The 25,050-nt window shown below is 29.2% G+C and overlaps 1 protein-coding gene across 1 annotated transcript; it reads right to left on the bottom strand.

The window, feature by feature from the left end:
- Positions 1-583: 583 nt before the first annotated feature.
- Positions 584-25,050, bottom strand: LOC107441002 (uncharacterized; the record flags this gene model as incomplete). Its single annotated transcript, XM_071182818.1, is given in 6 exon segments — positions 584-7,519; positions 11,200-11,265; positions 11,555-11,620; positions 14,273-14,386; positions 18,031-18,237; positions 24,740-25,050. Coding segments are annotated over 6 exon segments (3,062 nt in total), but the record flags the coding sequence as incomplete, so codon positions are not given.

Below are 25,050 nucleotides of genomic sequence, written 5' to 3'. Positions count from 1 at the left end.
ATTCATACGGAGTATATTGAAACTGGTTTTTAAAATATCCAGAATTTACAATGCAACCTAAAAACAATTTGGATAGATCTTAATTCATTTAAAAAGATACCGATTTTCTGAAGAAAAATAAATCACTTCTATAAATGACTGCTTTATGAGAAATAACTTAACAATAACAGATCATAAATTGTGTTTCTATAAAAAAAATTATCTGAAGTTAAACATTAGGTTACAAAAGCTCTTTAATCAATCATTAATTTAAAAAAAATAGTTATTGTAGCAAATCTAAAATTTTGATTTTAACATACAATATTACTGTACATGCTAGGATCCAATAATAATAAGTTTAATGGAGATTTTTCCAAACTGTCATTAATATAAACATTACTTCTAAAACTTATTCATTGAACCATCAAATCAAAATTTAGTTGCCATAAAAATGCTTGGAAATAAACATAGCTGCACCTCAATTAAATTTTTTAACTATCTTGAAATATAGATATCATACTGAAAGGTTTACTTCAAAAAAGATATCACTTGCTCGACAGCCCTGAAGTTGTAATATTTTGAAAACATTTTATGCCCAGATAGATTCCAAATTTAAAAATTCTTTATTTCTGCAACATTTAAAAATCTTGATATAATAAAAACAATGAACAATGATTTGTATTCACAAAATTATGCTATATACATGTATCAAATGAGCCCTATAACAGTCTTTAGATTGTAGTAAAAAAATACAATGCACAAATGATTCTGATAAAACAACAAAAGTAAAACAATTTCACAGATATATCTCATACATACTAGAATTATAGATACATAAATATAATAGATTGTAATCAGGTGTAAATGTTTATCATGATTAAGATTTAAACATTTCCAGAATTTTCTATCTGAAATCTGTTGGCTTCATCAGATTTTATTTTAAAATTTCCATAACAAAATAAAAATATAAGTTTTACTAACATGACTAGATCCTATTTTATTAAACTTCTTTCTCCATTTTAGTTATTTAAAAAAAATTTATGTTATTTAAAACACAAAATTAATTTCAGCAAAATTATTATGGTATAGGAATAGAAAAAAAAACTATAGTAAAGATACCATAGTAAAAAGTATTATGGAATAGGAAAAAAGATTTTAATATGTATCAACTTATATCTTCAGATTGATATCATTAAAGGAAGAGAATATTAACTATTAAAAATATTATAGGGGAAAAAAACATCCATAGCATTTCAACAGGAAAAAATAATTTTAAACAATTGTACATTAAAGAAAAAAATATGGCAAAATTACTTCAATGCTTTCATAATATTCCATTAATATTTTGTAAATAATACTGAGTCACATCTTGAATAAGAAACTAGCACTTATATGTTTATTATTTAAACAAATACTTTAAATGTATTTAAATTTTTCTTTATCTGCAGAACACAAAAATCTCAAGCACATAACACAGCAATATAAAGTTTGAACAAATTTATGAGACTAGCATGGAAGAATACATAAAATAAAATCTAAGCTAGTAATATATAGAGAGAGGTCTACAGACCTAGAACACTCTGTATTTTGCATAAGAAATTATAGCTACCACCTAATATTTTAGCAACATTTAACATAAAAATAAAAAGCTGTTACATTACTTCCCATTCTAAAACATGTTGGCTCGTAAAAATATAGCAATTTTGTAGAATCATGCATATAAACATACATAAATATAGACGAACCCTGCTATAATAAACCTGGTATATAGTGAATACTCGGTCGGATAAAAACCTTTGTACCTGTGGTCATTCAGGTACACCTGAGCATTACTTATCAACTTGTCTTTACACAATATCATGGCATACACGCCTTCCAAACATTAATAATTTATACAGGGAGATTCTAAAAAGATGGGCAAAATTTTAGGAAGCGATAGTACACACCCAAGCAAACAATTTTAATCAAAGAATGCATAGTCGAAAACAAAACGCAAAGGTGCTGGCACATTTGGAAAGTTGTTTGATGCTAACGTGAAAGCTCCATTCCTGTTGCGAGTTACTGCGCTGCGTTACTTGTCGCCAAGCTTTCGACCGCTGCAGAGAAAGTTCGTGATATGCCTGGTGTGTTTCAGAATGTTCGCCTATCTTTTCTTCGTCGTTGTACTGCGTGCATAGCCGCTGCTGGCCACTGTTTTGAACACTTATTGTAATCACATGCCATTAAATTTGCTTTTATAACTTAACTTCATCGTTCTTTGTGTGTTTTTGCTTCATATAAGAACATAAACTTTGACGCCCTCTAGTAGTTTTGCTTTCGACCATGCATTCTTTGTTAAAAATTCTTTGCTTGGGTGTGTACTATCACTTCCTAAAATTTTGCCCATCTTTTTAGAATCACCCTGTATATTTGGCACAAAAACTTTTTTACAAATAAAACATTAAACTCTAAATTAATTAACGTAATGAACTTTCTAACAGAAAACGACTCCTTATTAAAATTTTAATCAAACCTGACTTTTTAAGTATGTCTTGAAAGTGTTTATTACCTCTTAAACTTTTTTTGATGTTGTTTTCAGCCTCGGTTTCTGTATAAAAAAAAAAAGCAAAAAAAGGAAGGGGGAATCTTTTTCAAAATTGTTTATTTAGTTTAGGCAATAACTAACAGTTTACGGCCTTTAAGTTAATTTTGTTTTTCTTTCTATACTTCTTTCTTTATTTTTGCTATTATGTGTTATTAACTTGTACTATATTTAATTTTTTTTATTTTTTTAAACATTGTGACTTTGTACATATCTAAATTATCAATAAATTCTTGCTGACTGGACTCGTTCCTAGGGTGGTGTGGAACCGGACCAGTAGCCAAGCTTTGGGCTATATGGTAAAGGGTCCATAATGACACATGTCCAAAGCTTGGAGAAAAGAAAAGAAAAAAAGCGAATACTCGGTTATTGCAAACTTTTACAGAGGTCTCTTCTGAACTCAAATTGACTAATGTTATTTTATATGCTTGTCGTGGAGAGCTGAAAATTTGGTAGTTAGTTTATAGTGGACTCTTATATTTATTCAGATTTTTTATTTCTCCAATTTAAATTTGAAGGAGTTGCTATTGCAAATGACGACATTTCATTACATTATGTCATATCTTACTCTTGCATGCTCTCTGCTTTTGCACTAAAGCAAACAAATAGTTAAGTTGCACATCCCTATTCTTATGATCCTTTCCCTATGTTGAAGAAAGATAAGAAATTTCTACAACTTTTACCTCAGAAGTGAACTTGGTATTTAAGTTCTGATTTTTTTCCCCAGGAGAATATGAGGACTAGAAAATACTGAATTCTTTACTAATTGTTGATACGAAAAATGGTAAAATCTTACTTAAAATCTAATTGTATTTTTTTGAAACGTACTAATTACTTCCATAGAATGTTATTTGCTATATAATATATTTTATCAGTAAATAATACAAATAATGTAATCACTATTTCTAACAACACTATTGTTATATACTAAAAATAATTTTTCAAAGAATTAGGATATGTTAGTGGACTTATTACTAGATCCAAACAGTTCACTATAACAGGGTTCGATTACAAATAAAATAGATTTTTCAAATTGAGATTCAAAAATAAGAATTCTTTGTAAGTAATCAACACATTGATAGACCAAAAATATCAAATATATTCATATTTTCTGACCCAAAAAGTAAGCTGTTTTTAAGGGTCTTAAACAAGTTGCTTACAATATCAGACTGACTTATATCAAAATAACCATCTAGGATGGAAATAACAAGACTGACTAAAACAATGTGACTAAACATCAGAAGTTTTTTCCCCCAAGTATATTACTTTGCTGTACTTTAGTGAGGCATCTTTGATCACTTGGCAATTTATAGTAACCTCAATAGCTTTGAAAATATCAGAACAAATATTTTAACATAATTTTGAAAATATTTTAACATCAGAAAATATTTTAACAGCCTCTTTCAATTAAATTTAAATTCACTAATTCTCAGTTGATTGAAAATTTGAGTTTTTTAATTTTTAGGAAATCTATTTTTTGAAGACAAATTATCATTATCAATAATCAATTATTAATTATCTTTATCTTTAAAACAATTGCTTTGTCTGATGAGAAAATTGCTAAAGCATGACCTTTGAATGCGGCCGCAAAGTCTTTCCAACGTACACCAAGTGCCATATGATGCCGGCCTCCTCCGATCATATCCTCGACTGCTTGGGGCTCGGTCTTGCGGACATCCGTGATAGCCGACTTCTGGTGCTTGATTTTGCTAGGGTCCACGGTCTCTTGGATTTGATCTAGCTGTCGCTAGATCCTGAAGGATTGGACACAACAACAACAACAAAAAATTTCTACCTTAAAAAAAAATTCTTAATAAATCTATTTATCACATAACAAATGAAGACATATATCATAATGTGATGTCACAATTTCAGACCAATATATGCATATTTTACTCATTCTATTCTTTAAAGCAGTAAAAAAGAAAGTACCTTTTATTAAAAAAAAAATATCCTCTTTTAAAATTATAATAATTTTAAAATTGAAGACAGGAATATTAACTTATTTGATTTATATTTAACCATTTTGAATTTAATTCTATTGCAACCAAGAGTGTTCTTGTGTCACAAAGACATTTTCAAGAAATTAAAAAAATATGGTTAATTTTTTTTTAACATTATTCAAATTTTTTTTTTTAAATTAATATTTTTCAATGACAAATACCAAGACATTGGAAAGGTTTAATAATATTAAGCCAAAATCAATTAATTAATAAAATAATATTATTATAAAACCAATAAAATTTTGCTGTTTACACTTTACTGCATATATTAAACCAAAAACTGAAGAGATATATGCATATCTGTCAGGCATTATTTGCACAGTTATTGACAGAATGGTCATTTTTTTATAGTTATTTATTGCAATATGCAAATGGCAAATTTTATTCATGTGGCTACCAATGATTAATTATGAAATGATGAATTTTTGTTACAGACAAATAAGGTTTCTAAAAAAAAGACAAAACATTATAAAGACAAAACAAATTTTTCAATTCTTATGTTTTAAAATATAATTTTGATACTTAGGTATACTTTTGATACTTCATGGTACCAAAAATAATAAGCACTTCTTTTACCCAAACTACATGAAATAAACTTAAAACAAAACAAAACAGTAACCATATTGCTAAAAACAAAACATTTTTTCTCACAAGATAATCAATTTAAACAGATAATCTCATCATCAGATATTATTTGGCAGTCATCATCACTTAAGATGGGTAAAACTTCAGGAGGTCTTGGTAATGAATTAGAAGAGGCAGTATTAGGAAAATTGAATAAACTTCGAATGCCAGAACTCTCAGTTGGCTTCTTTAGACAGATGGATGATTTTTTATGAGAGGTTTCCGTAGGTTTTTTAGCTAGGTGAGAAGATTTATCCAATTTAGTACGCTTACTAAACACATTGTGTATTTTTGTACGCTTCACGGAGTGATTTAAAATTTGAATTTCATCATCACTATCATCAATGGCAATTATTTCTTTTGATTTAGTTACATTTACAGTACTTGTTCTCACATTTGCCCCATCAACACATGCTTGAGCAGTCCTTGTAAGATTGGGTAAAACAGTAGTGGAACATACAGGATTATTATTGACAATTTCCCTCGGAAAAACCGGATTACTTAAACTTTTAACACCAGGGTCATCATCATCAATTATAACCACTTCTGAAACAGTTTTAAATTTTTTTGCTGACACACTAATGTTATTTACAGATACCATATCAATTTTACTTTTATTTTTCAAATGATTAGCATATTCTTGATTAGCAAAACTTTTATTTATAACTTTATTATGATGAATTTTATTTATATTACTATGAATTTCATGAGCATTCACTGCCTTATATGGGTGACAAGAAGTAGAGCAAACAGGATTATCGTTAACAACATCTTTAAAAAGAACTGGATGATTTCTATCATCGGGGCTGTCATCATCAATTGTAATCACTTCTGAATTATTTTTTAAAATTTTTACAGGCACACTTGAGTCATTTGCATAAGCTCCATTAACTGCACTTTTAATTTCCAAACGTTCAACAGATTGTTGCTTAGAAGAACTTTCATTTACAACTTTTTCACAATGATTTTTATTAACGTCACGTCTAATTTCACGAGCAGTTAATGAATTAGAACAAATAGGGTTATTATTAACAATTTCATTCCTAGAAACTGGATGACTAGAAATTTTTTCATCAGAGTCTTTAGCAAAGAAAAAAGTTCTTAAATCAGTTTTTTTAGGCACACAAAGTGTATTTATAGAAGTCTCATTAACATCATTGTTCATTTCAGATTTGACACTTTCTTGAGCAGCAGAACTCATATTTACAATTTTCTTCTGATTAATATTACTAACATTATGTATGATGTCTTGAGAATTTGGTGTAATACAGGGAGAAGGAGCAGTGTAATATGTCTGATTATTATTAGTAGTAGTATTCCTTGAGCGAACTCTAACAGGTGTTTCATTCACAATTTGTTTATGTCCACAAAATGTACTTACAGGCATTTCATTCTTAATTTTTTTAGGTCCATAAAATGTATTTACAGAACTCTCATTGACATTATTTTTAATCTCAGAAGATCTAACGCCTTCTTGAACAGCAGAACTCTTATTCACAATTTTCTTGTGATTAATATGGTTAACATGATGAATAATTTCTCGAGAATTCAAGGTATTAGCAGAAGTGGAATATGCCTCATTATTATTATTAATTTTATCTGAGACAGGTCTAACAAGTGTTTCATTTAAAACATTTTTAGGCTCAAAAACTGCATTTACAAAATCCTCATCAACATCACTTTTAATATCTGGAAATCTGACACATTCATTATCAGCCAAACTCTTATTAACCATTTCCTTGTGATTAACATTATGAATAATATCTTGAGAATTCGGTGTAATTTGGGAATAGGCAGAAGTGGAACATGTCTGACTATTATTATCAATTTTCTTCAAGACAGTTTTAACAGGTGTTTCATTTAAAAAAGTTTCAGGCATGCGAAAAGTGTTCATACAAGTTTTATCAATTTTCTCAACATGATGAGTAATATTTAAATTATTAGTGACATCTTCTAAATCAATGCTTACGTTATTATGCAAACTAGAATTAATAATAGGACAACTAGCATTAGAATGCATTTCTTTTGAATCATTTTCATGGCATGGGCAATCAGCATATTTGGGAGTATATGTAATTTTAGTTGAAATATTCAATTCACCGAAATTCTGACTGATTTTAACGGATGTATTAGTCAAGGGGGGAGTGGAAACTCCTTTACCAGTGCTTTCGGTAAACTGAGGTAAATGAAGAGGTTTTTCTGGTGTTACCAGTTCTTGTTTTATTGACGTCTCCACTGTAGTCGATTCAAAATTAGGTGTTAAAATATGTGACACTGGATCAATATTTTCATAGTCATATTCATCAGAAAATTCATATTTTAAACCTTGCATCTGAGAAAAACAAAAAAGATTTAATTATGTAGGTAACAAAGAAAAACAAAATTACAACACAAACCAAACTCAATAAATATAATGCTTATTTCGATTTTTATTATGTATTCTCAAAGGGCAAATATTTATAAATATATATAACAATTTGCAATAGAAAAATATAACAAATATAACATAAAAAGAAAAATAAATAATTATAAACTTCAGAATTAAATTATAACTTATAAATTTTCTCAAAAACGAAGAATATAAAAAAATGTGTAATTGAGTCATAACATAATGTAGTAATCATGTATATAATAAAAAACCACATAATTTATGTATTTATCTTAAACTTCTTATCAACTAGGAATTTACCAAACCAAATACTAAAATATAGTAGTTTAGTATTCTTGTTTAAGCTGTATGCTTGAATAAACATAGTTCAGAACTGTGTGGTATTTCAACAGTAACAACAGATTGCAAATGTATGCTATGATAGAAATTGTTAAAGTGATGATTATTGAAGAAGGAGATTGCAAAACTATATTCAATAATGGAAGTTAATATAGTTTTAGACACAATCCAGTTAATAAACTATATTTATTTCATAGATTTAGCCATTGAATTTAATCTACTAACTTTTCTAAGTTTCAGTTTATTAGGAAGAAGATATTTACATAGATCAAAGCAAGATCATATTTTGGATCTAAATATATTATTTATTTAATATATCATGCATAAAAAAATCTATTGTGCAGATAGTAATTTATGTGGGATCCACTTAAATAAAAATAATTAATTTACAGGAGATCCATATTTATAATTTATATTACTTCGTTATCTCTAAAGTTAGACTTAGATTGTGTAAAAAATTATATTGTCTGAAAGAAAACACCAATTTTAAATCAGATATTGATGAACTAAAGGATCACCGTATTCTCAAAGAGTATAAACACAAATTATCTAATACATCAAACTGGAAAAAGAAACTTAAAATTACCATAGAGAATGGAATTCATTTAAGTACATCATTTTAAGATACTTGAACTTATTTTTAAAAAAACTTTAAAACAGCAAATCTGCTGTGACCCATTCTAAGGAATGCTCCTTCAATTCAGTTACTGGCCTATGCTGATGATATAGTTATCATTGGAAGGTCAGAAAGAGCTGTGAGAGGCATTTCAAGCTCCTGAAACGTTTAACACAAAGACTAGCCTCACTATCAATGAAGATTAAAACAGAATGTATGGAATCTGTGCTCTGAACTATAAATCACAGTGCTCCTCTATGCATTAGCATTACCTTCGAAAAAGTTACTGAATTCGAACTCTGGCACAATAAACATCAAGAAAAACCAACTTAACCCTTTAAATTTGAATTTTAAATAATGATTTTTTTTTAATTGTCCGGTTTATTATTCAAAAGGACAAAATAGATCACAAATAATGCAAATGTATTGTTTGGAATTTTTCTGACAGGCCGTTATCGATTTAGAGGCTGGGACATATATGTCCCAGCCGTACTTAATGGTGGGATACATATATCTCACCTGTAGTGATCGACTTACTACAAGCACATCTATCATTCCGGTAAAATTTATTATGTGGACTTTTTTTTTACAAGGTATGATACAGGGTGAAGCAATCTTTGCATAACCTGACATTACACATTGAACAACTCATATTTGTTCTTTTTTCCATGTTCATTTGAGAAAATACGAATAAAATATGAAGGGACATAACAGTCCCAATGAAGAATACAAGTGGGATATATCTGTGCCAATGAAGAATACTAGTGGGATATATCTGTCCAAGAGCATAATCACAATGCTATTTCATGCAAGAAACTCTTTAGCGCCATCTAGGGGATATTTGACACATGAAACACGTATACTTGGTTCAACTCCATATTCCTAAGTTTTTCCATATTCAGATCTTGCCTTATATCTTAATCTATTTTTCCTTTTATGTTCTTAATATAATACAGGATTTTCTTGAATTCTATCTCTTCTTTGCTCAGACTCTCTTTTCATCTGCCGTATCTTTTTAATTTTATCAATTGCTATTTTAGGTTTTTACTTATTCATGTTTGTACTTTTGGTAACAGCAGCAGATGAACAACGATCTTCTCGTTTTCTTCTGAGGCCATTTCAAACTGCATTGAATAAACTTAATCAGTAACATTTTTTTTTATTTCCAATGAGCTGCACAATCGGTCTTGCCGATGAGCAGACCTAGTGCGTTCTCCAGAGGTGGTATCCACTCTTTCAGGACCACCACAATGGGTGAGATACCATTGGTCATGTTAATTTGGACGTCTAGTTTCTGCCACACTAGATGGCAGCACCGAGACTCTATTTGGATGCTAAAGTACACTAGGAATTTAATTTTGCCAGAAATGCCAAGAGCCAATAAGGCACTCCAGGGATGCCGTACATGCCGTATAATCATACATGCCGTATAATCATACGACATGGCCGATGAGGATTTTCTGCATCCTGAAAATCCGGTGTCTGGGCCGGGGATCGAACCCGCAGACTTGGGCTTAGAAGGCCGACGACAAACCAACTGCGCCACCCAGCCACAAATCAGTAACATCAGAGAATCCTAAATAAGCCCGGTGGAGGGCAAGGGACCATGGCTCACTTAAAAATGATAATATATGTCTAATATTTCTTCAATTCTGCTCCTGAAATAGTTTCATAACTTCTTTCGTAGGATTTTAAAGATTAAAAAATTAGGAGATCTTATTTAGGTGCTTTTGCAGTTGCCTTGCAAGCCACAGTATCATATACACTACACAGTTGTATGTTGCAATAAACAAGGAAATATCCCATAAAGTTTTCTCAAGCAGGATGAATTACAATCTAAGCAATATTGTTCTTGAGGAATAAACTGCCCTTGCTAGCTAAAAGCCTTGATGCTTAATGGATTTTAAAGTTTCTTTTTAGTATCTTCTTCCAAAAAACATTATACAGAATTCTGTTAGTTCATCTTAAAGTATTTGTTTGTTTCATTCTTTTTCCACGACGATTGGCACCTCTTTAATTTCTGTCAAATTTAAAAGCTGTTCTACACATTTTTCACTTCTATTTTTAACAGGATTGATAATTTTCCAATTTTTTTTTCAAATTTAAAATCAGGACTTTTTTCTACATCACATTCTTTTGCTTTCAAATAAATTTTACAAAACTTGTTCGTAGATATGATGAAAAAATAGAATAATAACACGTCTCTATTAATGTTTTGTTCTCAAAGAATACATGCACAACTAGGCCAGTGTTTGAAACAGTTATGTTACTGCATAAATCTGCACACTTATTTTTTTATATCTAATTGGGGGGGGGGTTTTTTTCCAACTTTTTTAAACATTTCTAAAGGACAAATACAAGTTATTTTTTAGGCAATATAGAATAGATTTTGGGGGACTTTTGTTAAAATAATAAAAGACGAAAATTTTTACATTTATCGTAAAGAAATATTATTCTTTAGATTCTGAATTTCACAATTAAATATTATAGCAGGTTATTCATTTTTTTCTCACGGATTTGAAAAAAGTATGCTTAGGGAACAGAGAGAACATCCCGTATAATAAGTTAGGTACTCTTTATTCGTATAAATAAAAATAAATAAAAATTTTAAAACAAATTTTATAATCAAACTTATTAGTTATAAAAAATAAGAAACATTTTTACTTACAGGTTGAACTATTTGAAGTTCTGAGAATATCCTTGCCATATGTTCACAATTATCCATTGATAAAGGCTACAAAAATAAAACAATTGTTTTTCTGACTATGAAAACAAGTGGAACACTATTTAAACAAAAACATAGATATAGAAGATTATCATTTTCTTTACACTTAAAAAATATTCAGTAAAAATAAATTTTGCAAACTAAGTTGTTTTTTTTTTTGTAAAAATATAAAACAGTAAACTTAAGACTGACAATTTTTTAAATTTTTTTTTAATTTATGTAGCATAACATATTTCAACAAATTTAAACGCTAATTCAAATACCATAAATATACATACAGTTGGCTTAAAATACTCACAGAAGTGATATCCTTTAGTCTGTCTCCGCAAGACCTCAAAGAATCCAAAAGACTGTCATAATCTGTCTGGGGGAAAAAAAGGAAATTTATCCATTTTAGTGAGATATTACTGATAACTTCTAACACTGATTAAAGATTATACAGAAAAAAATACAGGAACTATTGCACTTTTATACCTAACTTAACGTTTTCGTAGAGGAAATCTAGTAACATTTTACCAATCATTGCTTCTGTCATAAATGATACAAGATTATTAAGCTATAAAAATATTATTATTAATGATATTTTTTTCAGGATTTATCAGAGCTACAAGAATATGGTCAACATAAATTTTATACCACTCATAAATGTTATACTTATTTTATTTTAGAGATAAAAGTTAGTTATTTTATTGAAACTATTATTATTTTAAAAAGATTCTAAGAAAGATTTTATTAATGACCAGCTTATAAATAAAAATAATAATTGATATTGCAACAAGAATAGGAATTGTAATATTGGATTTTAAAAACATGTGAAAACGAATTGCAATATTAGATTTTAAAAACAAGTAAATATAAATCGTGTTAATGGATTTTTAAATCGCACGAATAGAAATCATGATGAACGTTTTTAAATTGCATGAATACGAATCAAACCTTATAATCAAACCTTTCAATGCATAACCTTAAAAAAAAAGTAAATACAAAAATTTATGTTTAAAATTAAAATTGGAGGAACAAGAATCACAATATTTGCAGATTTCAGCACACTTCCAAGTATCAGGGGTGATTGTGAGCCCAAGTCAAAATTTCGGAAAATTTCTTGAGTTAAAAAAAAACAAAAAGCAGTTTAAATTGAAAAAAATTTAAACAAGGTTTTTTCTTAGTTTACTTAAAATATATTTAAAATTTTACACATACCTATACCATTTACACATAGCTATGATGACCTGGAGAAGTAATTAAAATTTACAAATATGTCTTTCTTTCTTGAGTTTATGATTATAACAACTATTTACTGATAAAAAATGAATATTAATCATGAATATAAGCTTATAAAGTATCTCTCTGGCTCTCCCTTACAAACAAACAAAATAAACTGTGTTTTTAAGTTGCACCTTCGAAAATTTGATTTCCGGAAACTTCTGTGATAAATGATATTTTAAAACGCCTGGACCTTCGATCTGCGGAAACTTCCAGATCACTGTTAGCAAAAATTCCGGAAATCCGGATTTTTTCCGGAGCACAATCACCCCTGAAGTATTCAAAATGGTGAAAAACCGCCAAATCAAAATAATCAAATTGGCAGAAGAATCACCTGTATGTAAACGTTATGTCAATAGGATTTGGCAAAAGTTTCAAAATTTTGTCTGGATTATAAGTAATTGATTTGCGGAAGACCACGAACCAATGAATATTTACGGAAAAATTAAAAGCCTTACTTCTTGTTATTAGACCAGGAAGAAAGAAACGAAAAACCCGGAATACAATCACTCCTGCTTGAAGCAAAAAATCAACATTTTTAAGCACCTCATACTGAAAGTATGCACTCTTAAGAGAGCTTATTTTATGTAAACAAAATCAAACACCTTTAAGCTGCTTTTTTAAGACAAGTAGGAACCCAGCACTAAGATTTTATCTTTTTCCTTCTTTTCAGATTCTACAATAAAAACTACATATTAAGCTTTTTTTTTAATTTTGATGTTAAACATCTGTTATAGAAATTTATATCATCATCAAATCTCATTTTTTAAAATTTTTACGACAGCCAAATATCAAAATGCAAGTTCAACAACGTAAATCCTATCAATTATAATAGTGAAGCTTCTAAATAAGGCATGGTTGTCTTACTTTTACTACTCACAAGATATCTCAAAAGTATTTACTGAAAGAACAGTTTGCACAGCTAGGATGAAACAGACAAGATGTGAAAAAATAATCCCAAGACACTCACATGGAAAGATATAATTGATATTAAAAAACACTTCATTAGCTTAAAAAAATATGAAAATGGAAGTTTATATATTTTGATCTCTCAAAATAGAGCCCATTCTCAAGACTCGACAAATGTGTATGGTCTCGTGACATTCACATCTGGTGAGCCTTGATAATGGGCATCTATTTTGGAGGGTTCAAAACATAAACCTTCATATTTCTTTAAACAGATTTTGTCATAAATGTTCACTTTGCAACCACATCTTAAATGCAATTAGCAAATTACAGTACAGAACCCCTTATCCGAAAATCAGAAAACCGGAAAATAAGAAAACCGGAAAAACAAAAAACCGGAAAAACAAAAAACCGGAACGAAATTTATTACATTTTCCTGCCATTTGTTTTTAAAAAATTTTTGTCCTCATAAGATTATAAGATTTTTTTTTTTCCGAAAGATATTTGTTTATCTTACTATCATTTTAGAAATAATCATTAGTGTATTACTTCCTCATTTTTTCTTTTTTTAAAGATTATTTCCAAATATTTTTTTCTTTCAGTTGGGTTTAACAATAAAAAAAATGGCTTTTTGTAGCGATTCAGAAAACCAGAAAAATCAGTTATCCGGAATAGCGATGGTCCCGATCGTCCCGGATAATCAGTTTCCTACTGTACAAAAAATACTTCAAAAACTTAGCAAAAAATTTTGAAATATTTAAATCTTCCAAGTTGACAATGGTTGTTACACAAAGAGTTGCTAAAAGCTTAAATTACTTCTTAAAAGCTTAAATTTTTAGATACTTACTTTTAAACTTATTTGAAGGTAACTAATGCAAATATCGATCAAGGTAACAGCTGTGCTGCAGAGCTGAGATTCCAATTCACCAAGGTTTTCCAATATATCTTTTAAATCTAAAACCTAAGAATAGACACGTGGATGTAAAATTAAAATGAATACTATGACTATCAAATCATAACTGAAGGCAATTGAATATCAATATGACAAGAAAGGCACAGAATGGAAAATTAAGTACTAATGCTCATATTCTTTAACAATATATATATAAATCACATAGCAGTTAAAAATGAGAATATCATAATTTAAGTAATTCTTGAGAAAAATAAATCATAATAATTAACTAATATTCTGTCTGTAAATAAAATAATTTTTTTCATTAATATGCAATTCAATTAAAAATGTGCAAAACGACATGCATTAATATCATTTACAATTAAAAATAAAAACTTTATTTCCTTTCTTAAGATCAACTAGAAAATATTTTGTTTCTGATGAAAACTTATAACACTTAAAATTTAGAAAAAATATGTTAATCAGCTTATGATAGTTTTAAAATAGATTAGGCAAAATGTAATACAGCCTCACTAACTTTAAATAATTACTATAAATGTGACAAATAAATGGCGCCTTAAAAAAATCTCACATTAGCATCAAAAGAATCAATGACCTTTTATAACTATAATAAATGTCATAGAAAAAATCATAAAATTTTTATTATTTACATTTACATTAAAAAAAATCAACAAACTCTAATTTACTCAATTACATGAAACAGATAATTATTTATATTTTTTTGTTTATATAATTATCGAAATCACATTTCACATATTTCAACATCAAGCTCTGTTTTTGTCTCATTCTTTCCTGCTTAACTTAACTTAAATGCAAATGTACTATTATTATTTTTTTATTATTATTAAAGGCATTATCAATAAAGATACTGCTATTTAAAAAATAGGATATTTACAAAAAATAGGGTATTAGGGTAAAATAGGATATTAAGGAATTATGCCTCCCTACCCTATCAATCTAAATAAGCAACATTTTAAAAATACGTTTTCTTTCATTTATTAATAATATCTTACAGTCCTACAATAATTTTTAATTAATATGAAAAATCACGAGCCTTCTAGTCAGGATAGCAGCTATCAGATCAATATGATTTAAAGTATTGATTTGCAGTGAGAACTCCAGTCACCAGAACAATTACTTAAAATCAGTAATTTTAACAGGATATAGTAACTATTAATGAAAACAAGTTTATACTTTGTCGCTCATCAAAACTAGTTCATGTAGCCATCAGACCAAGATGATTTAAAGTATTGATTTGCAGTGAGAACTCCAGTCACCAGAACAATTACTTAAAATCAGTAATTTTAACAGAATATAGTAACTATTAATAAAAACAAGTTTATAATTGATCGCTCATCAAAACTAGTTCATACTTAGTAGCTATCAGACCAAGATGATTTAAAGTATTGATTTGCAGTGAGAACTCCAGTTATCAATCAGTAATTCTAACAGAATATAGTAACTATTAATAAAAACTAGTTCATACTTTATCGCTCATCAAAACTAGTTCATACTTAGTAGTTATCAGACCAAGATGATTTAAAGTATTGATTTGCAGTGAGAACTCCAGTCACCAGAACAATTACTTAAAATCAGTGATTCTAACAGGATATAGTAACTATTAATGAAAACTAGTTCATACTTTATAGCTTAATTGAACAAAATAGAATTTAATTAGCAAACAGTGACCTCCATAATTTTACGTATCGATAATTCACTCTAAAAGTTGATCTTTGGACAACTGTAAAAAAATCAAATTTAAATCAGAAAAAAAAAAACTTCTTGATCATGTATAAAAGAAAAATGTTGCTGAAGGATAAGAAATGAAAATTAGATAAAATCCAATTAAAATACAAATATAGAAACTGATAAATTTGAACAAAAAAGAAAATATTAAGAAATAGCAAATTCCTAAATTTTATGTACTGATTACTCACTTTAAAAGTTAGTCTTTGGTCAATTGTGAAAAATCGAATTTAAATCAGAAAGGAAAATTGATAAATAATGTATGAAAAAAAAATTGCTGAATGATAAGAAACAAAATTTATAAGAAATAAAATATATAGAAGCTGAAAAAGACGCCCGGTGGCTGAGTGGTAGCGCTTCACGCTGCCGTGCCACAGGTCCCTGGTTCGATCCTCGGGCCGGGCAAGGTTGACTCAGCCTTTCATCCCTTCAGTGGGTCGATAAATTAGTACCAAGCATGCTTGGGAACTAAACACTGGGGGTTCCGCGTTCGGTTGACCACCTGACCGGAACATCTGCTCCTGCAAGCCCAAGGCTGCTCCTGCAAGCCTCCTCAGAGCCCAAGGTCAAGAAAACTGAGATGGGCACAGTAGGCCTTGGCCCTCTATGGGCTGTAGCGCCGCTGAGCTTAGTTTAGAAGCTGAGAAATTTGCCACTGACTTTTAATAATAGCGTTTTTAAATTGTACTAGTATCATAAATAAGGCCACAATGGTTTAATAGCCAAGGCACTTAAACTGTCGTTATGACGGACGTTTTAATCCGAAAGACAACGTAGAAAAAAGTCTTAAAGTCCATCCAGCTTTAAACCAATAGTTATCAGCTAGTTAAGAAAAAGAAAGTCATAAAAAAAACTATTCTATCTTTGTTGTATCTCTGATTGTATTGGAATAACTTTTTTTCCTGAAATTGGTGGTATTTCAAAGAAAATTTTTTTTTAAAAAAATAATAATAGATATCAAATTCTTGCCAATTTAAGCAATAAATAAATCGTGGCAAAATGACTTTTCAGCAACTCCTGAGTTTAAATTATTTTCAAACCCTTTGTCACAGATGGTACACTGGTTCCCTTTATATATTATTATTAAGACACTTTTATTATAAGCAAAAATACATTTTGGAATTTTTTAATTATAAAAAAACAGACTAATAATTTTGTAAAAAATCTGCTTGATTATCAGAATTATATTGGTATTAAAATATAAAATCCAAAAAAAAGTAGCCTGAAAAAAAATTTTCTTTATTCATATTCAAAAATTTATTTATTAACAATTGATTTAGTAAATTAAAGAAATTGCAAAAATGAAAACAATTTATCTTAGATCTAAACAACTACAAATAAGTGCAAACTTCAAAAATTGTCTGGAATTTAGCTGTATTCAGAAGATTCTACTTTTAAAGCAGAAAAAAGCACCAATCCTACGATGTTCCAATCCTGTATTTCATAATAAAATTAATACAAAAAAAAAGTTTAAAAATATATTTAATAAAAATTCAGCATAAAAAGATTAAGAGTATTTAAACAAATAAGACCAGATAAAATGAAAAAAAAATTTAGAAACTAAGGTTGTATTTTGAGAATACAAGCCTGAATGAGAGATTTTTTTTTAACCTTCAAAACAAAATTTATCCATTAAAATAAATCCGTGAATTTTCTAAGAAAAGTAAGAGAACTTAAGTTATAAAAAACATTCAACATCATATCTTATTATAGAGTTAAGGCCAAAACATTTTGTGTCATGCCTACACAAATGAACAATTAACAAAGAGATATAGCAAAGCAACAAGAAACACAGTAACATATAGACTTTAAAGCTAGTTTACTCAAATTCACTAAAATGCCACTCATATTATTCATTCACTCTACTTTTCAATAATTAAAATCTTACATAAATTGATGAATATCACACTGTGGAAAGAAAAAAAAAAAAGATTAATTATACTCACTGAATACTCTGCTGCTTCCAGATTTGGCTCAATATTATCTGTGATACCTGATAGTTTTCTTAAACAGCTGATTGCAACTGCTTTTTGTAAAATCATTCCTCTCTCAGAGTACTTGGGCATTACTTTACAAAGAAGACAAACATTATTCCAACTGCCTAGAGAAGAAATCTTTCCGATAGACATGATGAAACTAAATATAACTGAAAACTAAATTTAGAAAAGAAAAAAAAACATTATCAAAACATAAAAGAAACAAATTTTAACTAAACAGCAACATTTAAAAATTAAATACCAAATATTTTGATGTATAAGTCAACTTAACAAACCACCAAAATTTTACAAGAATGAGGAGATTGTCTTATACACTTGTAATAAAGTTGAACATCAGTTAATCATGAAATATCGATGCATTATATACAATGAGATAGATCTGAATAACTATGTATGAATTTACCTTTTACAAAAACTATTTTTAATATGTATACAATTAATTTTGTATTTTCTTTCATGATTAATCAATATATNAAAAAAAAAAAAAAAAAAAAAAAACACACACACACACACAATCAAAACTTTTAAAGCGTACCATAAAGCTAAAAATTTAAAGATTCCAGAACATGATTCATGTCAGATTCAATAACATTCAGCATCTTTATCTGAAGGCAAATATGTTTATTATATCCAGAGAGAACACACTGAAATATTTAAAACTTGAAATTTTGATTTGAGATTAACTGGAGACTCTTTTGAAAGTTTTTTAAATGTAAAAAATTTAGCGATCAGCAATCAACTTCTGCACCCGAAACACCAGAAATCTGCTATCTTGTAACAAAAAAATAGAGGGAGACTGGAATATACAAAATAAAATTGCATTCAAAAATATCTTAAAATATACAAATTGAATTAATTTAGATGTGTTTGCTAACAACTTTAACAATTTAAAAGGCAATAATTTTTTTTATAACAAAAAAATCCTTGCAGACTTTATTGCACTACTATGATCAGTCATTACTTTGCTATTTTAAAAGCTTACATTACTTGTTTAGTCACTTCTGAATGAAATAGTTGTGAATTAGACATGACATTCTGTTAATGGTCATGGCATTTTATTAATGGTGATTAATAACAGCTATTATTACTTTCAATTACATTCACAATGCACTTTAAATTTAGTGATAAACTTAATAGCTTAATTTTGTTAGACTGTGTCGGAAGACCTCATGCAAATTCAAATGGATTTATATAAATTTGTCACTCATACAGCTATGCTGTTTTGATTACCAATATTTTTTGTAGTTGTGAATATCTTATCTGTCTTCTATCCATCCTCATATTAATGTTATAAATTGCCTATTTGATTTTACGTCTTTTATTTTTTCATTATAACAATTTCAGTTACAGTCACAATGTATTTTAAATTTAGATATAATAATAATACAGCAAAAAGTCCCATATGCAGGCATCCATTTAACTGAGTCTCTTTTTCCGGACACTTTTTAACGATCAAATTAAACAAAACTCTTTTGCCTTACAAAAAACACTTTTTATTCTTACATTTGCGAACCGTTATAAAAAGTATGCAAGGAAAAAAGTTCCTCCACTTTTCCGCTTCTTTACGAATTTTAGCCAATTTCTGATTTTTATTTGATTTTAATTCGATTTTTACTATAATATGAAAAACGATTTGATATCACGGAATTAAAATTCGCCTTTAACTACAGTATATTATTTCTCACGTTTTGCATAAAATTATTATCGCCAAGAATCATCACAATCAACCTCAATTTTAGAGAACGCAAAAATCGGGGAATGCAAAATGGGACTTTCTACTGTAGTTCAAATTTTGTTAGACTGTATTGGTAAGCTTCTTACAAATTAAGATGAATTTAAATTAATTTGTCACTCATGCTAAGTTGTTTCTATCATCATTGTTTTTACTTATCGCTGTGAGTGTCTTGTTTGTCTTCCATCGTCATATTTGATAAATTGTCTATTTGGTGCTAAGTCTTGATGTTATTCATAATATCGTATTCGTTGCCAGCAGATGAACCTTTTGAAATCTTTTTGTGGAAGTACTATCTTCTTGTGGAAGAAGAGTGTACTATCCTCACAAGATGTGGTTATTTCACAATTTTTGAGAAAATGTGTAGAGAGCCAATTCTACACTTCACCATAAGTGCGTCACAAGTTTAACGGAAAATAAAAAAATTTAAATTGAAGTTGTATACTAACAAAAAGCAAACTCATATCAATTTTATTGCTGAATAATACTGTGTATCAGGGATGGGCTAACTTTTTTTGGTCGAGGGCCAAAAATCGAGAAAAAAAAGCTTGGTGGGGCGAGTAAAACCTTCTAAAATAAAAATTCTAACTTCTAAAATAAAATTAAGTCAATTCATCATTGAACGCATGGCACTCTACATCAACTTTGCACCTTTTAGTTGCCATTTTGGGGGAAAAAAAGTTACCAATAACTCAAAAAAGCAATAGCCATTTTATGCATTTAATAATTTCACCATTATTTACAATGACGTTGTTTGTGTGCAATCTTTCCATACGCAGTAAGTGATGTTAGAACTCAAGCCGGTAGAAAAATCCGCTCGTTGGAGCTTAAAATGCGCTGTCTGCAACATGTGAAGTACAATTCGCCTATACAGTGCAGAACCCATTATCCGGAAATCAGAAAACCGGAAAACCAAAAAACCGGAACAAAATTCAATAAATTCTCTCGCCGTTTTTTTTTTTTTAAATTTTTTTTTTCCTCATAAGATTTTACGATTTTTCTTTCTTGTTTTTATTACCATCATTTTGGAAATTATCATTAGTGTATTACTTCATCGTTTTTTCTTATTTTTAAGATTATTTCCAATTTTTTTTATTTTTAGTTGGGTTTAACTATAAAAAAACGGCTTTTTGTAGTGATTCAGAAAAACCGGAAAAATTAGTTATCCGGAATAGCGATGGTCCCGACCGTTCCGGATAATCGGTTCCCTACTGTATTAGATTCCATGTGTCTGTCCTCGAAAAAGACAAATGCTCATTGGAGCCAATTTACGGCTATTCTACAATGAACTTCTGCTTTCAACATTTTACCAATTGAAGCTGTCTGTGTGAAGCTAACTATTTCCATCAATTTATGTTTTGTAGAATAAAAATGGAGAAAGTAAAAAGGTCATCAGTACTTTGATAAAAAAGAAAGAACAAAAATAGCTCTAAACAAAGTAGACAAGAAAATGGATATATAATGTATAATGTTTATATTCGCCACGGATCGGCAAGTTAAATTCTGTCCGCGGGCCGGATAAAAGCTTCCGGCGGGCCACAGTTGACCCGCGGGCCGTAGTTTGCCCACCCCTGCTGTGTATAGTTAACCTCAAAATTGTATTATAAAAAAGTAAAGTCATCAAGAAGCATAACAAAAATATGGAAATTGTATGCTAAGTGCAATTATTGGCAGACGTGCCAACCTAGCAAAATTAACATTCAGGAGTTTCTCTAACAAGAATTCAGGAGATTTCAGGAGGGGTAAAAAAAGGTGCATGGTATGCAACATTTGGCACTTCTAAGGAATTTTAAGTAAAAAATTTATTAAATATAAGAATGCAAGAAATTTTACACACTAATAGAGCAATAATTGTTTAAAAATATTAAATGGAAATAAAATAATTAAACACAGATTTAGCAACACAAAACTATATTAGGTAGATACTCTTTAAATAAATACCATTTCCTTAATAAAACATTATTCAAAAACCCGACACTGTAATAAAAATACACAAAAACTTTTAAAAAATAAACAAATTGAATAAGTATTTTATTTTAAAAAACCAATTCAATACTAATGTCTGTACAATAAAGAACCAATTATCCGGGATGCTCGGGACCATCGCTATCCCGGATGTCTTAATTTCCCGGTTTCCTGGATCGACAAAAAAGTGTCGTTAATCGATGTTTTATCAAACCCAAATTACAAGGAAAAAATGTAAACACATTTTAAAGTAAGAGAAAAAAGAAAAGCACTCCTAAATCTAAAAAGGAAAAAAATTGTAGAAAAATAAAATTTAAAAGAATAAAAAAATTTGCAAGTTTAGACAAGAAAAACAAGTTTAAAAAATAATTACGATTCCTAAATCAACTAATAAACAAAACCAATGATTAAATAACGCAATATATTTCATGGGGGGGGGGGCGAAAATAAAAGGAAAACCTATTAATCTAAATAAAAACAACACTTGAAAATTATCGAACCGAAACGATAGTTAAAAAACGGCACTAGCATAAATATTAAAACCTAGAACAAGGCAAGATCAACGGACTTAAAAAAAAAAAAAAACTAATGAAAAAATTTGGTAATACAAATAATTTTATTGAGTGCAAAATTTATCATGAAAAAGAAAAAAAAAACGTAGTGGAATCAGAAAAACGAAACTGCAATCTGCTTCATAAAATAATTGTATGCTTAAATTAATAAACAATTCTCCTTTTTTTTTTTTTTTATAAAAACGCGATTTTTAATTAAAGCAGGTGTGATTCCACATCAAGAAAAACTTGCGAATGATACCGCACTTCCAAAGAATCAGAATTTATTCAAAAGAAAAACATTTTATTTTTATTAATCGATGTCAAATAGATAAATATATTTTTCTCTTTCATCTTCTGTTCACTGATATGCATGTGCAATGCATTTTCCCCACCCCCTCGTAAATCAAACTAGCAAACGAAATCATCATGCCACTCCTTTGAGTTTAACGACCTAAAAGAGAATAAAGATCTAAAATCTTCAAGGTCGCGGAAGAAATGACGTTTCTCTGGGTAAACGGGGAAAAAAATTCTTCCCTTCCTCACATTTTCCTCTACTCAACTTCAAGGATTAGTCCAGTTTCCGCTTTTTTTTTCATATCGTTTTAGTTCAAAATGGCGGGAGAACCGAGCAAATTTTTTTTCCGGATTATCTGGATACCAGATAAATGGTTCTCTACTGTATGCATGAAAAAAAGAGTTGCAGACTTAGCTCTCCGCAATTAAGTCTTGCTAAAGTCATTGGTACATGATTTGTTGAAATTGATCCATACTTCCGTTTCGACTTAAGACATCCTTGAAATTTTTTTTTTTTAAATATACGAAGACTAAACGAATAATTGATATCACGTTGCTAGTTTACGAGCTTGTTGCCAACCGTGGAAAAATACGCATTAAAAACTATAAAAACAGCAAGATACAATATCAATTCCAACTATCGAGAGTACGAGTTTCCCCACTCCTGAACGGACGTCACTCGATAACGACATGTGACGTCATTGCATTCAACTCCACACGAAAGAAGAGGAAGATTTCACCCGCCCCCAGTGTAAGGGGGCGGGTGAAATAGGAGTGTTTTTAGAGGTAACGTTGAAGAGGGGGGAAAATAAAGCATGTTCAGCTACGCTTCAGGCAGATGGTAGTTTGATAAGAGGGGATGGAATTCAAGCTGAAAGAAAAACTTACCTTCGCACTCGCGGAAAAATTAGGTAATTTTGAGTTTGGCCGTCGATCGCAGTAAAATTCGGGAGTTTTTCAAATCAATTCCGGAGGGCGGGAGAATAACTCAAAATTCGGGAGACTCCCGCAAAATGCGGGAGAGTTGGCACGTCTGTATTGGGGATTAGTTACACGCTAAAACAGAAGAAGAAATTTGTAGGTGCCTTGATGCTTATAGATCTCCAAAAATTATTATAAAAAATTTAACAACATTAGTTATGAACATAGATTTAAAAATGTAGTCACCAAGAAGCATAACAAAACCTTGGAAATTTTATAGTACAGTAGGGAACCGATTATCCGGAACGATTGGGACCATCGCTATTCCAGATAACTGATTTTTACGGTTTTCTGAATCGCTACAAAAAACCGTTTTTTTATTGCTAAACCAAACTATAAAAAAAAATTTTTTTGGAAATAATCTTAAAAAGAAGAAAAAACGATGGAGTAATGCACTAATGATTATTTCCAAAATGATGGTAAGGTAAACATCTTTAAAAAAAAAGAAAGAAAAATCCTAAAATCTTATAAGGAAAAAAATTATTTGTTTTAAAAATGGCGGGAAAATTTATTGAATTTTATTCCGGTTTTTTGGCTTTCCGGTTTTCAGATTTCCGGATAATGAGTTCTGTACTGTACATACAATACCTAATAAGTAGCAGATTTAAAAATAAAAATAATACATAAAAAAATTTTAACTATTCTGATGCTTGAATTGTTAAAAATTATTACAAAAATATTAACATTACTATTTAGTATGCTCAAAAATTAAAATTGTAGTGAATCTAAAGTGTTACAATTAAGTATTGCGAAAATTTCATGCAACAACACATTTTTTAGTGATAACCTTTCTAACATTTTTCTTACAAATATAAAAATGTAAAGTCATAGGTCAAATATAAAATTACTACATTGTAATAAAGTAAGAAAATGCATGGACGATTAAAATAAAAAGGGTATCTATATTGCTTTGCTCAAATTTTTTATTTATCTATTTTTTTTACATAATAGTAACACTACAAATACTTTTTTTTCGAGAATAGTTTACTTTTAATGCAAATTGTTTGGTTGGTAATGCTTTTTTTTTCCTTCATATCCCTTCAATGCTACAACAGCTAGTATTGATTTAATAACAGAAAGAAGAAACACTAGAAAAATAATTTAGATTACAAAAGAAAAAACATATACTTACAGCATATTGCCAGATTTCTTCTGGTATTGCCTCTAAGACGATACCAATGCATTGTTTAAATTGCCTTTCTACATTATACTCCTCTTGAATGTGTTCATCAAGAAAAGAAAATAAAAGATATTTAATGATATCACACAAGTCCTCATCAGGAATACATGAGTAGAACACTATGTACTCCAGAATATTTAAAAATGTTCTCAAATTGCCCTTCCATGCATCAATGATTCCATTGTGTCTTGATTTGCAAAATGTAGGTTTTCTTAAGTCTCCTGGTAGCACATCTAAAAGCATCCAAGAGTCAATATCAGCAC

This window comes from Parasteatoda tepidariorum, chromosome 1, assembly GCF_043381705.1.
Source record: "Parasteatoda tepidariorum isolate YZ-2023 chromosome 1, CAS_Ptep_4.0, whole genome shotgun sequence".
NCBI classification, from domain to species: domain Eukaryota; kingdom Metazoa; phylum Arthropoda; class Arachnida; order Araneae; family Theridiidae; genus Parasteatoda; species Parasteatoda tepidariorum.
This window is presented reverse-complemented; position numbering and strand designations above follow the sequence as displayed.